Source organism: Myotis yumanensis, unplaced genomic scaffold (assembly GCF_028538775.1).
Source record: "Myotis yumanensis isolate MYYU_CA2020_CCGP unplaced genomic scaffold, mMyoYum1.0.hap1 SCAF_13, whole genome shotgun sequence".
Classification (NCBI taxonomy): Eukaryota; Metazoa; Chordata; class Mammalia; order Chiroptera; family Vespertilionidae; genus Myotis; species Myotis yumanensis.
Genome location: NW_027223764.1, coordinates 8,244,559 through 8,264,289, shown reverse-complemented (window position 1 = coordinate 8,264,289; position 19,731 = coordinate 8,244,559). Strand labels below are relative to the sequence as shown.

At 49.8% G+C, this 19,731-nt stretch overlaps 1 protein-coding gene across 2 annotated transcripts in view; it reads right to left on the bottom strand.

Moving 5' to 3' along the window:
• Window positions 1-19,731, bottom strand: part of GFRA1 (GDNF family receptor alpha 1) — a 185,935-nt gene that overhangs the window by 113,829 nt on the left and 52,375 nt on the right. Inside the window, exon 4 of one of the 2 annotated variants that reach the window (XM_070432201.1) lies at window positions 13,953-13,967. The exons of the other annotated variant lie outside the window; for it this stretch is intronic. Within the exon in view, the coding sequence (XP_070288302.1) occupies window positions 13,953-13,967 (15 nt within the window). The remainder of the gene's footprint in view (window positions 1-13,952; window positions 13,968-19,731) is intronic. 2 annotated transcript variants of the gene reach the window in all.

Below are 19,731 nucleotides of genomic sequence, written 5' to 3'. Positions count from 1 at the left end.
TCAAAATAGCAACCGAGCTGCTGTGATGTGGTCGAATAAACCTGAACTTGAGGACCAGAAGGCCTGAGTCTGAATCCTGACTCTTCCAAACGAGCCACTTTAAGTTAAGAAACCTCCCTGGGTGTCAGCTTCATCAACCGTGAGATCAAGACAACAATTCTTATCTCACAGGTTCCATTCACTGGACAAGTATTTATTGAGCACGTGTGCTGTGCCTGGCGCTGCTCTAGACACTGGAGGTAGGGATTAGAAACAGAGCGAGGCCCTTGCATCCAATGGGTTTATATTCTGGCTGGAGAGACGGGCCACGAACAGGTTAGCAAAAAAAAAAAAAAAAAAATGAAGAAAGTAATTTTAGACAGTAATAAGTAGTGTGTTGGTTTCTCAGGGCTGCTCCAACCAATGACCACAAATTTAGTGGCTTAAAATTTTTTAAATGTATTCTTTCACAGTTCTGGGGCCAGACGGTTATAATAACGAAGGCTCAATTCCTTCTAAAGCTTCTAGAAAAGAATCCTCCTTTGCCTCTTCCAGGTTCTGGTGGCTTCCGGCATTCCTTGGCTTGTAGCAGCATCACTCCAACCGCTGCCTCTGTGTCCAGGTGGCCTTCTCTCTGGGTCTCGCTTGGTCTTCTTCTTATAAAGGCAACTGGTCACTGATTTTAGGGCTCACCCTAAATCCGGGACAATTTCATCTCTATTTCCAAACAAGGTCACAGTCTGAGGTTCCAGCTGGTCATGAACTGAAGCCATTTCCCCTTGTGTACAAGTGCTATGAAGAAATGACATGAGGAACGGGGGACAGTGTCTGGGGGGTGCAAAGCTTTAGCAAGGGTGGCCAGGGCGGCGGCTCTGAGAAGGTGACTGCCCAACAATGAGGAGCCTGCGACTGGTGGAACCTTCTAGAGCCCTGCGGCCCGAGGAAGCTCAGATGAAGGGTCCAAGAGTCCAAATGAAGGCCTGAGGAGGTGAGTGAGGGAGGTGAGGGGGACGCACCAGAGGGAGCAAGACCAGGGCCTGCTGATCTGGGGCCAGATCTTGGAGCTGATGTGAGGACTGAAAGCAGTAACGGATGCATGACCTTTCTCGGGGCTCCAAGGGCTGAATCTCTGATCCGCCCACCAGAGAGAGTGGGTGGTCCAAGCCCAGGAAGCCCCAAACCACAGCAGGCCTGTGTTCTGAGAGCGCATTCATGTAGAGGCCTCCCCCGCCCGCCCCCCTCCCCCGTCCCTACGCAGGTGGTTTCCTGATGCAGGATATTAGCTTTCAGCAGCTGGAGGTCCCCAGCCTCCACACCCCCTAAAAGGCTGCCTCGGGTTTGGATAAGCCTCAGATAAGGAGCTGAACTTGGTGGGCTTATGAGAACCGCACCTGCAAGCCTTCCGAGATTCCCTCATCACCAACCTTAATCCGTCTCGAATAAAACCGGTGCTTGCCGACGCGCCTTCCCACCGTGGCTGTTTAGTAGGGGAAAACGAACCACGTTGTTTCTTCGGCAAAAGCCTCCTCTGTGTACACTCGGCCCGTGGATTTAATTTCTGAGATTTACATTTTAATTCTTTCAGATATTCCGGAGATACATGGATAGAGAAGCCTTTTCTGGGAAACCTACCTGCCTTGTTTTCTTCTCTCCCAAACCCCATACCTTGCTCTTACCAACTTTAAACTGCTTTCCTTCTCTACTCTCAGGACTTCCTCCATCTCTCAGCCCTTTACTCTCTCTCCTGCCCCAGTCCTCCACCCACAAGGCCCTCTCCTCATTTTGGGACCCTCAGATTGGTTGGTCACCTGTCACGGTGGAAGAGTGTCCCCCTAAACTCATGTCCACCCAAACCTCATCATGTGACCTTATTGGGAAACTGGGTGTTTGCTGATGTCACCAAGTTAAGACGAGGTCATCCTGGAATAGGTGGGCCCTAAATCCATGCATGACTGGTGTCCTCCCGAGACGAGGAGGGGACACGGAGAGGAAAGGGCCAGGTGATGATGAAGGAGACTGGAACAATGGGGCCACCAGCCCAGGGCGGCCAAGGCTTGCTGGAAGCTTCCAGAAACTGGAAGAGGCAAGGAAGGATCCTCCCCCAGAGTCTTCAGAGAGAAGGAGGCCCTGCCCACACCTTGAGTTCAGACTTCTAGCCTCCAAAACTGGGAGGGAATAAACATCTGTTGTTTTGAGCCACCGAGGTGGTGGTAGTGTAACAGTGGCCCCGGGAAATGAGCAGCGGGTCCAGAGCCTTACCTCCACCCACCTCTCACCTGGAGCCCCTGGAGCCCCCTCACCTGGAGTCCTGCAGCCCAAGCGTAGGCCCTGCCTCTCTGGCACCATCCGGCCTCTGCCTGGCCTGTGCCTGCACGGTTCCCTGGTCACATGCTCTCTGTCTATAGAAAGGTCCCCAGCTGGGATCTCTTCTTTTCCCTGCTTTTTTACCTATGTATCCGTTTATCCACCCCTCTAGCCATCCATCAATCCATGTTTGTTGTTGAGATACATTTCAAAATATATTGTAGACATCAGTGTGCTCGCCCCTCAATGCTTCAGGGTGCACATCATTAACCAGAATTCATTATTAGTCTATAGGTCTTTTTTCCTTTTAAGGTAAAATGTACATAAGTGAAATGCACAAATCTTAAGGGCATATTCTCTCGGTGTTGACAAATGCATACACTTGTATAGGCCAAAACCCCTGTCAAGACAGAATTACTATCAGCCAGAAGTTCCTCTTGCCTCTTCCAAGTCAACCTCCACTCCCATTTCCCCAGAAGCGACCGACATGCTGAGTTCTGTCCACAGATTAGTTTTGAGAATTTCATAGAAATGAACTCACACCGGGTGTCCTCAGTAGCATAATGTTCCTGTGTGCATCAATATTTTGCTTCTCATTATTTCTGAGTAGCATTCCGTTCCCTGTGAATACTACAGTCATTGAGCCTTTCCCCTGTGGATAGGCAACTCACTGGGCTGTTGCTAGAAAGACTTGTACCCAAGTTTTCTGGTTGAACATATGCTTCCATTTCTCTGGGGTTGGGCTGGGATTTCTTGCCTGATCACAGCACTGTCTATCTTACTCATTGGTGAGCCCACCTCAGTCTCCTGGTCCCTCCAAGATGACTTGTGTGATGTGGTCATTAAGAATTCAGACTAAGCCCTAACCAGTTTGGCTCAGTGGATAGGGTGTCGGCCTGCGGACTGAAGGGTCCCAGGTTCGACTCTGGTCAAGGGCATGTACCTTGGTTGCGGGCACATCCCCAGCAGGGGGTGTGCAGGAGGCAACTGATTGATGTTTCTCTCTCATCGATGTTTCTAACTCTCTATCTCTCTCCCTTCCTCTCTGTAAAAAATCAATAAAATATATTTTTTTAAAAAAGAATTCAGACTAAGTCCAACTGCCTGGGTGTGAACTCAGACTGGGCCTTTCACTAGCGGGGAGGCCTCCTGTAAAGCAAAACGACTTAAGCTTTCTGACCAATTTCAGCGTCTGAAAAATGGGGATAAATGGGGAGATAGATCCTATAGATGAACCTCATAGGATTATTCGGGGGGGAAAGTGAGTTCATGCACGCGCCTGGCACATGCTAAGCAAGCAGAGGCCGTCCATGTTCTCTGCTGCCAGCCTACAGCTCGGTTCTGTTGTGTGCACAGCGCATGCTCTTTCTTGGCTCAAAAAGCTGTAATGGCTTTCCTGACCTTCCTACACCAAGACTGAACTTTGCTGCTAGATTTTAAAATAACCTCACAACCACTGCTCAGGCTATCTGAAACATCAAGCTGGATTCTTTATGGACTGGAATTTCATCAACTCAGAGCATAACATTCACTGTGCTGATCAGGAATGCTGACTGGCCAATTGGTCACCCTTGAGTAGCAAAAGAAGTAATAAAATGAGTAATAAAAAAAATGGGAAAACTCAATAACCAATACCATTCATGTGGTAGATAAAATCTTTTCAATCATACTGGGGATGTTGGGGGTCCCAAGAGGTGTCTGACCATCAACAGGTTGTGAAGGCTCCATAACCAGGCCCATTGAATCCCAACACCCAGCCTGTGAGGTTTCAGGCGCCCTCAACAGCCCATAAGCACAGCACTATGTTTGCATTTGTCTCCACCTCCGTTCAGACTGTCCTTCCCACACTGTGCCCACCACCGGGCCTGCCCTTGTCCTGCCCACTCAGACACTCTGCCTCCTTCAAATCCCCCTCTCTCGGGGCACGATCCCTTCCCCAGGGACCCCAGTCCTCTGTGAGTCCCTCTTGCACTGGGAGAGGACAGCGCCCACTGAAAGGTAAGGACAGTGTCTGCTAAATCTCCCACGCTCCTGCTCCTGCCCATGACTTGCACAAACCCGAGCAGCTGAATGTTTGCTGACTCATTCTAGGCCCAAATACTGTCCCCTCAAAACAACAACAACAACAAATGGTGGTGAAGGCACAGAATGGAAAAAGATTTCAGGACTCAAGGATGGGAAACGAGACGGGCAATAACATGAGCATCTATTACACTCCACTTTGTTACAGAACTTAGACTGTCGAACATAAAAGACACATGTGCAGTCCTCATACATGTGTATGTGTGCACGTGTGCATGGACGTGTGCATGCACACACACACACATACATACACCAGCCATGCACAAAATGTTCATTCCTCTGAGCCTTATTTCATGTCCACTTTCAGTTGTTGAACCTCCTATGCACTGCATTTGGTGCTAAAGATTCAAAATAAAAGACAAGATTCTTTCTCTCTGGGAGCTCAGCGTGGTGTGGTGAGACCGAGGATTAAACAGGTCATTGTAACAACCTGAGAGAAGTCCTAACGGAGGCATGAGAAGGGGATGGGCAACTGCGAAGTGGAAGGCAGAGTTCCCCACCTGACGGTGGGAGTGAGTTGGGATGACCTCGCAGAGCAGAATTAGACTGAGTGCTGAAGAGTAAGCAAGGGCAGACATATCCAGGAGGGGAGCTAGGGGACTCTCTCTCGATGATTTCCAGGTAAGATGTTGTCCCAGTGGTGTGCATGTCATAGTAACAAGATACCGGAGAACTGTGTGGAAGCAAGAGTCTGCTTCTCACACACACGGGAGGCATCAGCGTCAGGCTGAGGGCCTGCAGCACCCGCCCCTGGGCCAGCCACCATGATGGCAGAGCCCAGGTACTTCTCTGACTCGGGTACAGAGCAGGACGAGGGGTGCTGAAAAGAGGAGATAATATTCCACAAAGAGCAATCAACACCATGCAAAGGCAAAGAGGTGGGGATGAGCATCAGGGAGAACAGGGATTAATCTGGTAGAGCCTTATGGTAATGAATGGGATGAGTTGGGGGAAGGGGTTCCAGAAACTATGTGCGGGGGGGACAGGGCTTGAGGTGGTCTGGCCTAGTATCCCCTAGAACCGTGGTCGGCAAACTGCGGCTCGCAAGCCACATGCGGCTCTTTGGCCCCTTGAGTGTGGCTCTTCCTAAGCCTTAGGAGTACCCTAATTAAGTTAATAACAATGTACCTACCTATATAGTTTAAGTTTAAAAAATTTGGCTCTCAAAAGAAATTTCAATCGTTGTACTGTTGATATTTGGCTCTGTTGACTAATGAGTTTGCCGACCACTGCCCTAGAAGAAACTGCTTTTCAACGAGTGCCCACATCTAGCCAACAGCCTGGGAACATGCCATCAAACCAACTGTCAAGTCCAAAGAACAAATTTCTATCAACTCGCAAAATGCTTCCCAAAAGATTGCTTCATCTACCAACCAAACATTCGAATGAATCAACTCCAATTGTTTGTAATGTTCTGTGACTTCCAGCAAACCAGGCTCCAAAAACAACAGGAGTGGAGCTCCCTGACAACATGGGGTTCGAGAGTCCCCCACTCCCTGATTGCTGGCCTGGAGGGGACCAGGTGCACCAGAGATACCAGAGGGCATTGGCAAATGGGCCCGGCCTGTCTCCACAGGCACCCCCATCGGCTGGCTGATGAGTGTCTCCATCACAGGCAGGCCTCCCTGTGAGACCATCCTCTCTGCCTGGAGGGGACAGTGCACCAGCCCAGGCATCTGGGAAAGGATATGAGAGAGAGGAAGCGGGGGAAATGGGCTGGTGGTGCCAACCGAAATGGATAAACATGCTCAGCCTCCCATGCACCCTCCTGCCAAGCAAGGAGGAAACACTCGCAGCCTCATAATCGGTCCCCGGGACAGACTCAGCGACTTAAAGAATGAGTCTGTCTTGGACCCCAATGAGCAGTAATCAATTGGAGGATGGTGTAGGGGGCTTTAAGCACTCAACCGTGGAAGATTATAAACTGATCAGTTGTGTCCCTGGCCTGCCCAGGAAGTGCAAATGTCGTGGCTCACCAACAAGGCACTATGCACTCAGCTCATGCAAACCCACTTAGAAGCTTGTGGAGCTAGAACCGGCCAAGAAGTCACAAGAGCGAGCCTGGGCCTGGTGAGTAAACAGAGGGGCACTGTGATGGACTGAATGTGTCCCCTCCAAGTTCATATGTGAAATCCTGACTCCCAAGGTGATGACCTTAGGAAGTGGAACCTCTGAGATGGTCAGAGCAGGAGAGTAGAGCCCTCATGAGTGGGATTAGTGCCCCTACAAACGGACCCCAGAAAGCTCCTTCTCCGTTCCGCCATGTGAGGACACAGCGAGAGACAGCCATTTATGCACCAGGAGGCGGCTCTCAGCAGACACCAACGCTGCCAGCACCTTGATCTAAGACTTCCGGCCTCTAGAACCATAGAGAAATAAATGTTTGCTGCTTGAGCCCCCACACTGTATGATATTTTGTTATAGCAGACGAAACTGACTAAGATAGGTACCCAATAAACTGGGTACCCTCTGCACCTGGGCAGTCCGGTTGGGACTCAGAAGGGTCGAGGATCTGTGACTGTCACGCAGGGGTAGATGAAAGCCTTTCTTCAGGAGTCAGGTGGGAAACCTGCAGTACCTGCAGTCACACTCCAAATTCAGGCTCAGGTATCTCAGCTTGGGAGTGGGGATGCACAGATAAGCAGGGGGGGGGAGACACTGGAAGGATCCATGTGGTAATGGATAAGAGTTAGAGACATCAATAAGAGCTCACGCCTAACTAACTATAGATACACCTGGTTACATCTAGAAATAGTTGTGAATATGCACTTACACACAGGTTAGTATACACAGGTATATTTCTTTGCTCGGTCAGCTGAGAGGGCTTAACAGAAATGACACTCCAGTAACAACAACCACATCTGGCACCTAGATCTTGGTTTCTAGTATCATTCTCCAATCAAAGTAGCCAGGACTCCTGGAGAAACGCAGGCATCTAGGATGCAGGTGGGAACTATCCAAGATGACCCTGGCGCATCTTGTCGCATCAGGAAGTACTGCAGAAGTGCTTAAAAAAGAATTGACGGGCCACAAGGTACCAGCAAAAAGAGCTCCCAATGGCCAAAGCTGGAACAAAGCTGAGCAAGAGCTCCTAGTGGCCAAAGCAAGGAAATCAGTACAACTGTACCGCATTATAACCCAACGTATAAAGTAAATGTCCATGAGTCCATATTGACCTAAATAAATGATTGCAGAAAGTAATAAATGAGGACTACGAGCCAAATCTCCCACACCGGATAATTTATGCACACACTGCTCCCTCGATGAGCTGGATGAAGCATGACTCCCCACTCCTTCAGGGTGGGCTTTGCATAGATTTCCTTGGAAAAGTGCAAGAAGATATGGGACTTTGCAGTGGGAAAGCTTGACAAACACTGTTTCAGCCAACCGGTGAAGGTCAACACCAATTATCATAGGTCATGTGCATAGTAGGGGCCTTGGATGTGTGATGCAAGTAGGATGATCTTTCCCGAAACCCATAACCTCAGTCTAATCATGAGGAAAACCTCGGGCAAATTCCAAGAGAGGGGCATCCTATAATATAATCCTCAAAACACCTACACTTCTCATACCGTCAAGGTCTTCAAAAATAAGGGAAGTCTTAGAAACCGTCACAGCCAAGAGGAGCCGAAGGAGACATGACAACTAAGTGTGCTGCGATATCCCGGAACCCTGGATGGGATCCCAGAACAGAAAGGGGCCATTAGGTAAAAACTAAAGGAATCTAAGTAAGCTATGGACTTTAGTTCATAATAATGAATCAACGCCGGGTCATTGCTTTAATAAATGTACCATACTGATGTAAGATTAATCACAGAGAAAACGAGGTGTGGGCTCTATGGGAATTCTCTGGACTGTCTTCACCATTTTTCCAGAAAATCTAGAACTGTTCTATAGAATAAAGTCTCTCAAGTAAAAATAATTTTAAAAAAATAAAAAATCCTGGCTCTACCACTCACTACTTCTATAACCATCATTGTATCGATTCCACTCTGTGCCTCAGTTTTCTCCTCTGTAAAATGGGATTATTGGTTGTAATACCTACTTCATTAAAATGTGGGGGCAGATACAATGAAAAAAGATGCATAAAGTGCTTGTCTCAATGCCTGGAATACAGGAGGCATAAAAATGTTGGTATTATCATTATTATTATTACCATCATCATCATCATTCCAATAAAATAAAATTTTTTAAAAGACAGACTGCTCTTCCTATTAGCAACCACCTCAGCAAAGGAATCTGAAAGTTTCCCACTTTACTGATCTGGCAATTTTGAAACTCAAGTTACTGGGAGGAGGGGCTCTGAAACCCCAAACCCACATCCTGTGATCGGAGTGGGTCCACAGTGAACGTGCTACAAGGAGATACCCACCCCAAGGTCACCTGGCACGGAACGGGTGGCCCTGCACAGCCCACAGGGAATGTGATAAGCATCACAGAGAACGCGGTTATTTAAATGTGGTTATCTTTTCCCTCATACATCTCGCACGCACACAAAGTGAATCTGAGTAAAATTAAATGGCGATGTTGTTCGGTTTGTGCTGGAAAGACGGATGTGTTTCCTACATGACTCTGAATAGTCTGCTGAATCTGGACAAAAGGGGGATGGTGTACATACCCAGGAAATGTTAGCATACAGGAAATGAGTCCAGGGAACCCACCACTTGCCACCATACAAATGTGAATGCGTTTTTCTCGTTTGCTAGTTACCATCAGATGACAACTTGGATTTGTTTTTTTTACCTGGAAATGGTAACACTAGCTTTAATTTATTCCCGCAAATCCCACACTCATGAAGAAAACAATATTTCATCGTCTACGACACTACCAGAGGGACCATAATTCATGGCTAAAGGGTCAGATCTTTATAACAGATGGGTTTTCGGAAGTGGCTGGGAAAACCTCAGATCCAGCCCCGGCAGTTCAGCCGATACATTTGAAATACACTGAAGAGCTCAAGTCAAACAGGTCCCTGTCACCACCGCCCACCCCAGCAATTAACAGGCTTGGCTGGACTGCCAGGAACCAAACTATGACTGATTTTTCTGTTCAAGTGAGAAAAAGCAGGGCCCTCCATTGTGGGTGCTGGTATTAATCCATGTGGGAAAGAGGTGGGACTTCTAAATGGCCCAGTGAGTAAGTTACACATCTGAAACCGCAATTCTTTCAAACTGGATTCTCAGCCACTCGGGAACCCTCTCTTCCACCCCGTCAAAACCTGTAGCATGGCTTTGTGTACACTATCAAGGCAAATCCAGAAGCTGCAGCATGAGCAGGAAAAGCCCAAGGGGTCCCCGTCTCTCATTGTACAGATGGGAAAACCAGGCCACGGGGCCAAGCCACTGGGCCAAGTTCCCCACAGCGCCAGCAACCCTACTGGGAGCCAAGCGGAAGTCTCCTAAGCCTATTAACACACATCTGTATTAATCTGCCATACATATGATACACATGTGTGTACCTAATAGAGAGAAGTGGCTTTTTACAACCTAAACACACATATAGGAGTATTTTAACGAGGCCCTCGGTGAGCGTCATTTGCCAGGAGGGGAGGTGTAAGCCACGGGCACAAGGCTCCCTGCAGGCAAAGCGAGCAGAGCGAGCTGCTGGGAATGGGCTGCCCGATGGGTCCCACTGCCCAGGAGGGCAGAGACCCAGGAAGGGAGCAATTCGGGCCTGTGGGCAGGGCCCATCCTGGCCCGGCCTGAGCCCATTCAGAGCTCAGCTCTGGTCCTGGTTTAACGTCTCACACACTGTTCTTGTGCATTTGACAGCCACCAGCTTGGTGTTGTTTAGTGTAAATAGACCAGGTCACTCTTACATTTCAAACCCACCACCATTTCCTTCCTCCAGTCCCCCAACAGCCACTCCTGCTCCCCTCTGCTTGTTCATTGCACACAACTCTCTCTACACACACAGAAGCCCCAGCAACTCGGGCTTCCTTCGGGTCCTGGAACATCGGGGTGTTTCTGCCTAACTGGCTGCGCCCTTGCACCTTCCCCTGCTGGGCCCCATGTCCCCCAATAGCTGGTCCTTCTTGTCAATCTCTGGCCACCCCATCTAAGGTGGACGGATCTCCTGGCCTCCAGCACGCCGCCCTGTGATCCTTTCTTCATCACAAGTATCCCTCTAGAACATTTATTTTTGTTGTTACTCCTCACCTGAGGATATTTTTCCATTGATTTTTAGTTAGAGTGGAAAAGAGAGGGAAAGACAGGGAGAAACATCAATGTGAGAGAAAAACATCCATTGGTTGCCTCCAGCACATGCCCCGACCAGGCCTGGGCCAGGGAGGAGCCTGCAACCGAGGTACGTGCCCTTGACCGGAATTGAACCCGGGACCCTTTGGTCCACAGGCCAATGCTCTATCCACTGAGCCAAACCAGCCAAGGCTAGAATGGATTGATTTGCATGCTTGGCACCAACGTTCCCCGAGCTGGACTGTGAGTTCCACGAGAACAGGGCATTTGCTGTCTTGTCCACTCTCTAATCCTCATGGCCCAGAGGGTGCCTGGCAGTGACTGGTTGCAAAATAGATCGTGGCATCAAAAGTGACTTGGGCTGGAAGAAAAAAATCTCTGCAATAGCAAGACCCCAGCTGCAGGTGGGAACGGAGTGAGGGGAGAGGGTGTATCTCTTCGTGCTCAGAGTCTAAAAGGGACTTCAGCGCACGGGAAAGAGCAGAGAATTAACTCAATGGCTCAGTCCTTATGCGCGCCCACTTACACTCTCAAACATCCTGCTGAGTGGCACCGCTTGATTTCCAGGCCGCTTGCTCAGTTGATGTTCCATTTCAGAATCAAGGTTGAGCCCGTGGAAGAGCATTCAAACGGTGCTTCAGCAAGTTCAAGTGAGGCACGTGTGTGGCCCTGGCTGCATTATGAAAGGATTGCTCTACTACTCGAGATTCTGGACACGTGCTCACACAGAGCGTTTTCAATTGCATTTGAGATGGCGAAGAGCAATTCTATGGCACTTTGGGGCTCCTGAGAGCCATCCACTGGCTATGAGCTCCGTGGACAACAGGGAATGTGGGTCGACAAAGGCTCTTTGAAAACGTGGTCCTCGAACTTCTACATTCCCCAGGCCCAGCTGTGGGTCCCCTGTCCTTGACAGTCCTCAAGCCCTGGGTCTAACCGGCACAGCGAGAGGCATTTACAGATGAAAGAACCAAAGGAGCACACAGCACGGACGCAGCAGAGAAAGGCCCGGCAGCCGCTGCTGCACTGTCACCTGCCATAACAAGACTGATCTGCAGAGAAATAAAAGGTAATGCAATCCAGAGGCAATAACTTGGGCTTCCTCTGAGAATGTCTGATGTTGTCGACCGGCAAGCCTGCTTCCCTCTCCGGCCGGCCCTGGTGCACAGCAGCCCAAACACGCACGGGCTCCTCTCACGCACGCACTCCCTGCCAGAAGCACGCACTCGCAGAGCAGCACCTCCGCTCCCCCGACTGCCCGGGCATCCTTGGACAAGCCAAAGCCAGCGGGGCCCGGACGCTCACGGCGTGGCCAGGAGGCCAGAGCCACTCAGTCGTGCCCTGTGCGGACGGGCTGCAGAGACGACCCCATGGCTTCTATTCATCTAAAGCCACGTAGTTGTCTGGTTGCTTGTTTCCAGTCCAATGCAGGGCCCCCAGCATTCGAGTGAGCGGCCCAATTCCGGAACAGAGTGGCAATCACAGAACATGTCGTGGAGTCGTGTTCTGGATTGTCTGTGCGACACCGAACCTTTTGTCTTGGCCGGGTGTGACTGTCACTGGTACATTTTTACTGTCACGTTTTACTGAGCATTCATTTCACAGCGAGAATGGCCAGAAGCAAAGGGAGAGGAGGGGGCTCCGGCTGGCACGTCCTCTGCCATCATTTCAGAGAAAGTCTCTCCATACGAAAGGATCCTCCAAGGCCGGTGCCATGTAAATAATTCACAAGCGCCAGCTCCGTTCCCTCCGCTTGAAATCCTAGTGACATCGTACAAGGGGGCTGCCACCTGCCAGCGCGCAGGGCACCGGGTGGCTGGCAGCTTCCGTCTCTGGAAGATGCTATTAGGCCTCGCCAGCCAGTGCCTTGGAGATGATTATAACTTCTGCTCTGCATATCACTGCTACTGACAGGCAAATGCCACCCATCAAACGGCATGACGGATTTAAAAAGAAGGCAGACCTGACAGAGGCGGCCTGATGGGCCATTTTTCATGCCGATGACAACAACCAGGGACGCTCCCACGCTCCCGCAAGACGGTCGAAACGCAGGCATTCTGTGCCTCGGAAGGGGACGCGCCATTCAGCACTGGGTAGTGCTGGCAGTCCGGTCCGCAGGAAACAACCCACCTCTCTCCCAGAGTGTCCCACCGAGCCCCCAATCTGTCCAGGGGAAACAAGAAAAAGCAACCGCAGCCAGGGGTTCTGACGGCGACCCTTCCGTGACGTGAACGGGCGCGGCTCCTTCTCAGTTTTGCGCATCTGTTAGTCTCTAGCCAAATGGAACGTATTACTTGTAGCTTGCTGGGATTTATGAATTATTTATAAAAGCGGGTCTCTGCCTGCAGACTCTTAAAAGACAACGCAACAGTCCCCCTCACTGTTACCCACAACTGCGCTTCTATCAGGGAGAGCAGGCCGACGTTCCCGTAGCACGTGCTGCCTGTCGGGGGTGAAATAATAGTTGTGGAAATAGCAAGCCTTTAAGATGGTTCGGAAGCTATTTATGGCAAGCCTGGATGTATTTTTAAACCAGGCTCCTCTTCTGAGCCAGACTTGGATTCAAGAAAGACGCAGCAGACTGTGCTACCAACATATCTCCCAGCTTGAATACAAACAGTTATTCCCTGCCACGCTGCCCACTAGCTTCTGACTGTGATAAAAGCGGGACTGAGGCTGGTCCCCCTGCGTGAAGGTCTATCAGGTTCAACCAGGCCATGCCCCAGAGTCTCCCAGGGCCCTGCGTCCTACGTGGGGACAAAGACAGACATGCACACTTGGGGTCAAGCATTCAGTCTCCAGCTCCCAGAGCACATGACCTTGGCTGGCCAAACAGACAAGACATTGCCCACCCTTGCCTGGCCCTGTTTCTGGCACAGGCCCAGTCAGAGGGGTTGTGGGGGGCACCTGGGTTGGAGGGCATGCAGCGACCGGCCAGCTGTGGTCTTGCCCACACCTCTGGGACAGTGACACAGTTGTTTGGCAAACACCCACCTAGGGAGCCCTGAGCAAGCTCCGGCTGGCCCTGATGCAGGAGCCCTGAGCGATGGGGCCTCCACCTGGCCGCCTCCAGAGACACCTGCTCTTCACCCGTCACAAGTCCTACAGCGCCCCTGACCCCTGACGGGTTCAGCCACAAAGGGTCCCCAGTGTCCCTGCCCCAGTTGTCCCGTCCCCATCCGTCCCCCAAACATGGTCCAGGGGAAGACCCCGAGGCTGGATGGCACTTCAGGCCACCTCAGGCCATTGTCCTCATCTGGCCTAAAGCCCCCGTGACATGTGCAGAGAGAATAAGAAGCCCCGTGACCCTCTGCACACAGACTATATACCCTTCTTCCCCAAACAGCACAGCCAATGGGAAAGCAGGCAGAAGGCAGTGAGCGACCTTACCTTGCTGAAACACGTCTGCCAGGAGGGAGGAGAAACAGGGCAGGAGGGCGGGGGGAGAGAGAGGAGAAAGAAAATTAATAATAATGTTGAACATGACCATGACGATAATCATAGCGAACCTATGCTGACTGCTTAAGCACTCCACGCGTACGTAGTTCCTTTAACTCGGACGCAGTGGTTAAGAGCTTGGGCTCTGGCATGAAACCGCCCTGGCTTGAATCCTGGCTCGACACTCACTAACTCTGTGGTTGACATTCTCTAAACCACAAGTAGACAGGAGTATTGGGAAGATTAAACAAATCGTGGCTGATGTCTGCAGGGCTCAGAACACTGCCTGTGACGTAGTAAAGGCACAACATTTGGTTGTTGAGATTTTTATCACTCTCATTTTCACAGCACCTCTGCAGAGTAAGCGGGGGGATCATGCTCATTTTACGGGTGGGGCAGCTGAGGGTCTGGAAGGCTGAGTAACTCATCCCAAACCACAGACAAGTAAGTAATGGGGCTCAGCCGTGAACCCAAGTCTGTTGGATTCCAGAAACCATCTTCTTAGCCACAACTAAGCTGCCTGGACCGGCTTATAAGTAACAACAAATCAACAAGGACACACAGGAGGATAAACAGAGGAAGGGCCTATGAATCTTGAAATCATATAAACAAGACATGGGTGTAAATCCCCCGCATCATAACTCACAACTAAGACCATGCCTTCCTATGAAATCCTAGATCAAAGGTGAAAAAAAAATTGTTTCAACAAATACTTGCGAAGCTACCATATGCCAAACACTGTGTCTGACACTGGGAACCGCACTTCTAGCAAGAAGCATAAATGAGCAAGCAGTCACTGACACCCCCCTAAGGGGAACCCTAGCTTGACTTCTAACACCTTACATTGGCTTTGACTATTTTTGAACTTTGTATAAATGGACTGATTCCGTGTGAATTTATTCTGTCTGCCTTCTTTGCTCCAGAGAGTGTGGGTCCCCACGCTGTAGTCTGTAGTAGATCATTCATGCTCACCGCTGTATAGTATTCCATTGGTAATGAGATCATCATTTTTTAATTTTATGGAAGCATTTCTGTATTGTTCTAAATTTTAACAATGAACATGCCTTACACATTTATAATCTAAACTTGAAAACAAGTTATTTTCATCTCAAAAACTAAATAAGAACTGTATCATCAACATCTAAATTTGTTGTCAGCCATCCCCACTAACCCATCAGCTCCTACAAGGTCACATGGAGCCAACGGCCCATAAATGGTGTGGATGAGATGTGACCAGGTGGGTGAGACAGACGGCACAGACAGAACACCTGTGGGAGCAGTTTTCATTTCAACGAAGCACACGTGACCCCCTAAGGAGCATCATTCCCATTCCATACACCTCCACCCAGGCCAGACCGCAGACTCCCAGTTCCAGGGAGGTAGCTAAACGCCACCCTTTCTCTCGCACTCGTGAACACCAACTGGGGTGCAAACAGCCCATATTGGTACCTTTACGGGACAACGTTAACTCCGCTCTAATTTATATGTGCTCTGTCATTCTCTAACCCCAGTCATTCATCACGAGCCCCAGCAATTCATTTATAAGCCACTCACCTCCCATTCCCGGACACTGCCCAGAGCCTGAGAAGAACCAAGTACAGCTCCCTCAGCAAACCACGGTCATGCGCACCTGCTGCCTCCAACACAGAGTCTGCACCACCCACTTGGACCAGCCTGCTCACTTGCAGGAGCCCTCCTCCCGGCCTTCAAATGTCATAGCCACTTCGAGGTTTCCCAGAGCCCACCCCCCACGGAGAGGGAAGTCAGCGTCCGCCTCTGTGCTCCCAGAGTAATGTGTGCGCGTTGCAATTACAGCTCCTATTATAATTAGTTATTTATGGGGGCCCTGAGCTCCTGAGGACTGGGGCTAAGTGTCTTCATCACTCTGGTGGCTCCTAACTGCCTGGCCTGGTATGCTCCCACACCAGCGAGAAGGAGAGAGGGCTGGTCTGTCGTAACGCCCACCTGGTCCAAGCCCCTCATGTGACAGATGAGGAACCTGAGTCCCCTGGACGGGAGAGATTCTCCCCAAGGCCACCCATGGCGCTAGAGGCTGAGCCAGGACGACAATGAGATTCATTTGACCTTAATGAAGCACGAAAGCCCATCCCTGTTAGCAAAGTACAAATTTGAGATGTATCATGCTCCTCTAATGAAAACAGACAAAAATTTCCAACCCTGGAAACATCGTGAAATATGATTAGTCTTTCAAATACGGATCCAGTCTCGACATCTGTCCACAGTCCTCACCCTCCTCTCCGTGGCGTCGACAGGGAGCACGTCCTTCGAAATTCAGTACAGATTTGAATCACTGGAAAGCATCAGCGAGTGGGCAGGGAGGGAGGAAATTGGGGCAGGGATATAGTGACCTTATTCCTTCCAAATCCACTGGGTATTCCATGCTTTCGCAGGCAAATCTACACAAATACTAGTCATATCTTCTCCTCAAAAAAAAAACAAAAAAAAAACACACACACAAAAAAAATCTCTCTTGATTTCCATAGGAGCTATTTTAGATTTCTCAAAGAACCCTTTTTCAGCTTCACTGACATTTGCACCTTTTTATTCAAATGTAAATTTGAATAAACACCAGTATAAATATTGCAACAATTTTGCCCATGACTTATCTTGTAATTTACACTGTAAATTTATGTCTTTTGTAGTCTGTGGCATAAATCATTTTGTCGTTAGCATCATTTAGCTCTTTGCTCTGTATACTAATGGCTTGGGTTCCTCCTTGAAAATTTGACTTTTCCCGACTGAGCCAGCCATCCAGGCTCAAATGACTCATGGACAGAAGAGCAGAAACTAAGTGAGAATATGGTAAGTTTTGTTCTGTTTGGCTACATTTTACCCCACCCCACCCCCACCTGCCACACACACTCAAGCCTCCCATTGTGGGCCTCACACAATATTACCCACAAAAATACTCTTTTCTTCAGGCCCAACATCCTGTCTCCCAAACCATAGGGACCAGTCCCTATGAAAGAGCCTCACATTGGAGTGTGATCTTCTTTGAGTCTGACCAGCCCCTAGGAATTACTTGGGAGTCAGTCACACTCTGAGCGGGAGTTTCCTCCTTGTTGAGGGCCACAGCTCTGGTGCTGGGAGGTTAAGTTAGAGAATTTGCAGGAACACGTTCCCATCAGTGGTTGTGGGGAATCCCTCGAGAGGAAGACTCGGCGCCATTCGTCTGCTCTCCCCGGAAATGGAACTCACACGAGTTCAGAGCTGGGAGCCTCCAACCTAACCACAGCCAGGTTGCGCCCAGAGGCCTATAGGGACACTTGTCAAAGGAAATGAACTCCTTCGGACAAAGCTCTGCTCTTACTCACTTCCCCAGGGAGAAAACCTCACAGCCCAGTCCTTCAGGGGAACAAAGAAGGCCTGTTCTCCAGCCCCCCCCCCCCCCCCCCCCCCCCCCCCCCCCCGAGCCACGCTGGTCCTATAGATAGATGAAAGGCCATGGGTGTCGGTCAGTGACCGCAGATGTGGGAAGGAGAAAGAGGGGAGGAAGGACTTGAGATAAGACTCTATGTCCAGTTTCTTCAAGGAGGACTGAACATCAAGGATGCCTGCCCCTCCCGCATCCCTGCTGAGAGACTCACACCCCAGAGACGGTTAATGCACGGAGTCCTCCGGAGACAGGGGCCGTAAAAAGACTAGATTATTTATTAGTATTAATAAGTGATGGCAATTAGGCCGGGGGATTCCTAAACGCTGCTGATTAAAAACTTTCTGGAGCATTGCTCGTCCACACGGCCAGTGTTTACCTCTATTAAAAATGATTTAACTCCACCGGGTGAACCCCTCTCCTGCGCCCGGGTTAATAATCAGCCGTGCGCAGAGCCACGCGGGTTAAGTGAGTTGGCGCTCCTTTATTTATCTATGGCTTTGTTTTATGAGGAGACCTGGATGGCAGTCTCATTGCCCCTTCAGTCTGCTAAGAATAATTTACTATTTCGATCCACAGTCCATAACTATAGTCAGGAACGCTCTCACTATTATTACCATATCACACTTAGCCCACAGCCCGTAGCATTAAAGATAGGCCAAACCTTGAAACGTGAGCCCGACTTCCGTTAAGACGGGAGGAAGCAAAGCTACTGGTGCTCAGACTATGTAATCATACACTCTCTCACTTTTGCTTTCTTTTCTAGGGTAAATTATATATGAGGGGAGTTTAGTTTCTTGAAAATGCATGCACTTAACTCCCATTTAAGAGCTCTCACCTGGGGAGACAGCTGTCTTTGTGAGTCCTCCTGTGGTTTGAGCTAGAGAAAGAAAGTCTCAAGTCCAAGTGCTTTTACAGTAAAGCACAGTAACTTTTACCAGGACTCAACTAACCAGGGGCAGAGGAAAAGACGGAGGGAAGAGTGGGATGAATGCTGATTCCTGGAGTGGGGTCAGGTTCACCATGAGCCAAAGTCAACTTCAAGATGGGCTAGGCGGCCCCCTCACCAAATTTCGAAGCCCAGCTGGCTCTCTCCATGGCTGTGAAGAGCACCAGAATGCAGTCTGTGGCTTTTGTGTCCTGCAAACCCTGTGAATGAAGTGAATTCTTTCTTTCCTATGCTGGAAAGTGGGTCCCCCTCCAATGCCTCCCCTCTTGGTGAATGCTGGCACTCCAGAGTAGATTCCCATTGACAAAGCCTAGGCCCCAGAATGGCAGGTGGGCTCCTCATGGAGGGCAGGGTTATCTCCTCTCCCAGATACATTCCAGGGCCATGTCACCACATGATGGTGGCCACCGGATCCCATAACCGAAGACTGGGTCCCAACTCCTCATGAGGTGGAAACCTGGTGGGGGGGGGGGGGGGAGGGAGGGGGGCGGGAGCTCTTGTAACCTGTGTTCTCGTCTAATAAGTGGGCATAGTTGAGATGTACTTTGTCCTACCACAGGGATATCATGAAGGTCAAGGCAGGTAATTTAATCAGCATAGAGCCCATGGACTGAGGTTCATGACCCTGGGCTAGGTTCAGATCCTGGGCCAGCTATTTAACCGCTCTTGGTCTCCATTCCTTCATTTATAAAATGGGGATTTACCCTTCCAAATGCACGACGGCAACCAAGATCATGTATGTAACGCTCTCAGTGAGCACATGGTAGCTGGTTTGTGGTACATGTCCAGTCAGTGCAAGTTACTGTTCTTATAATCATAAGCAATAAAGCAGGGTAGCAGAGAGCTCAGGCCTTGAAGTCGGAGTTGGGCCCAGGTCTGGCTGTGTGATCTCAGGCAGACGACTGAGCCTTTCAAACCTCGCTTCTCTCATCAGCAGCATGGAGAGATAATGCCCATCGCTAACGTCTGTGTTCCCTCATACAGTGCTGTGCAGACCAAACGAGGTATGATGGAGAGAGTGCACAGTAACTGAGTCCACAGCAGTACTCAGACTTCTGTGAATGGGAGCGTTACAAGTCAACATTGATTGGTTGCCTGCTCCTTGAGAAACCTTTGCGACTTTCTGTAGGGCTGTAAAAGTTATCACCAGAGGAAATCCTAAAATAAAATGACCGTTTTCATGTCTTCTTCTCATCATGGAGCTCTGTGCCATGGAGAAACTCTTTAGCAACTCTCAAACATTACCTTACGGATGAATTATTTTTCATGTCTGCCATCAGCGGTCCAATGACATCTTATCTTCAATCCTCCATGATCTAAGGGGGTGTGATTAGAAGTTCCAGAAACCCAGGGCCCAGCCTTGATTTTCGCCACCACTCACCCCTCCG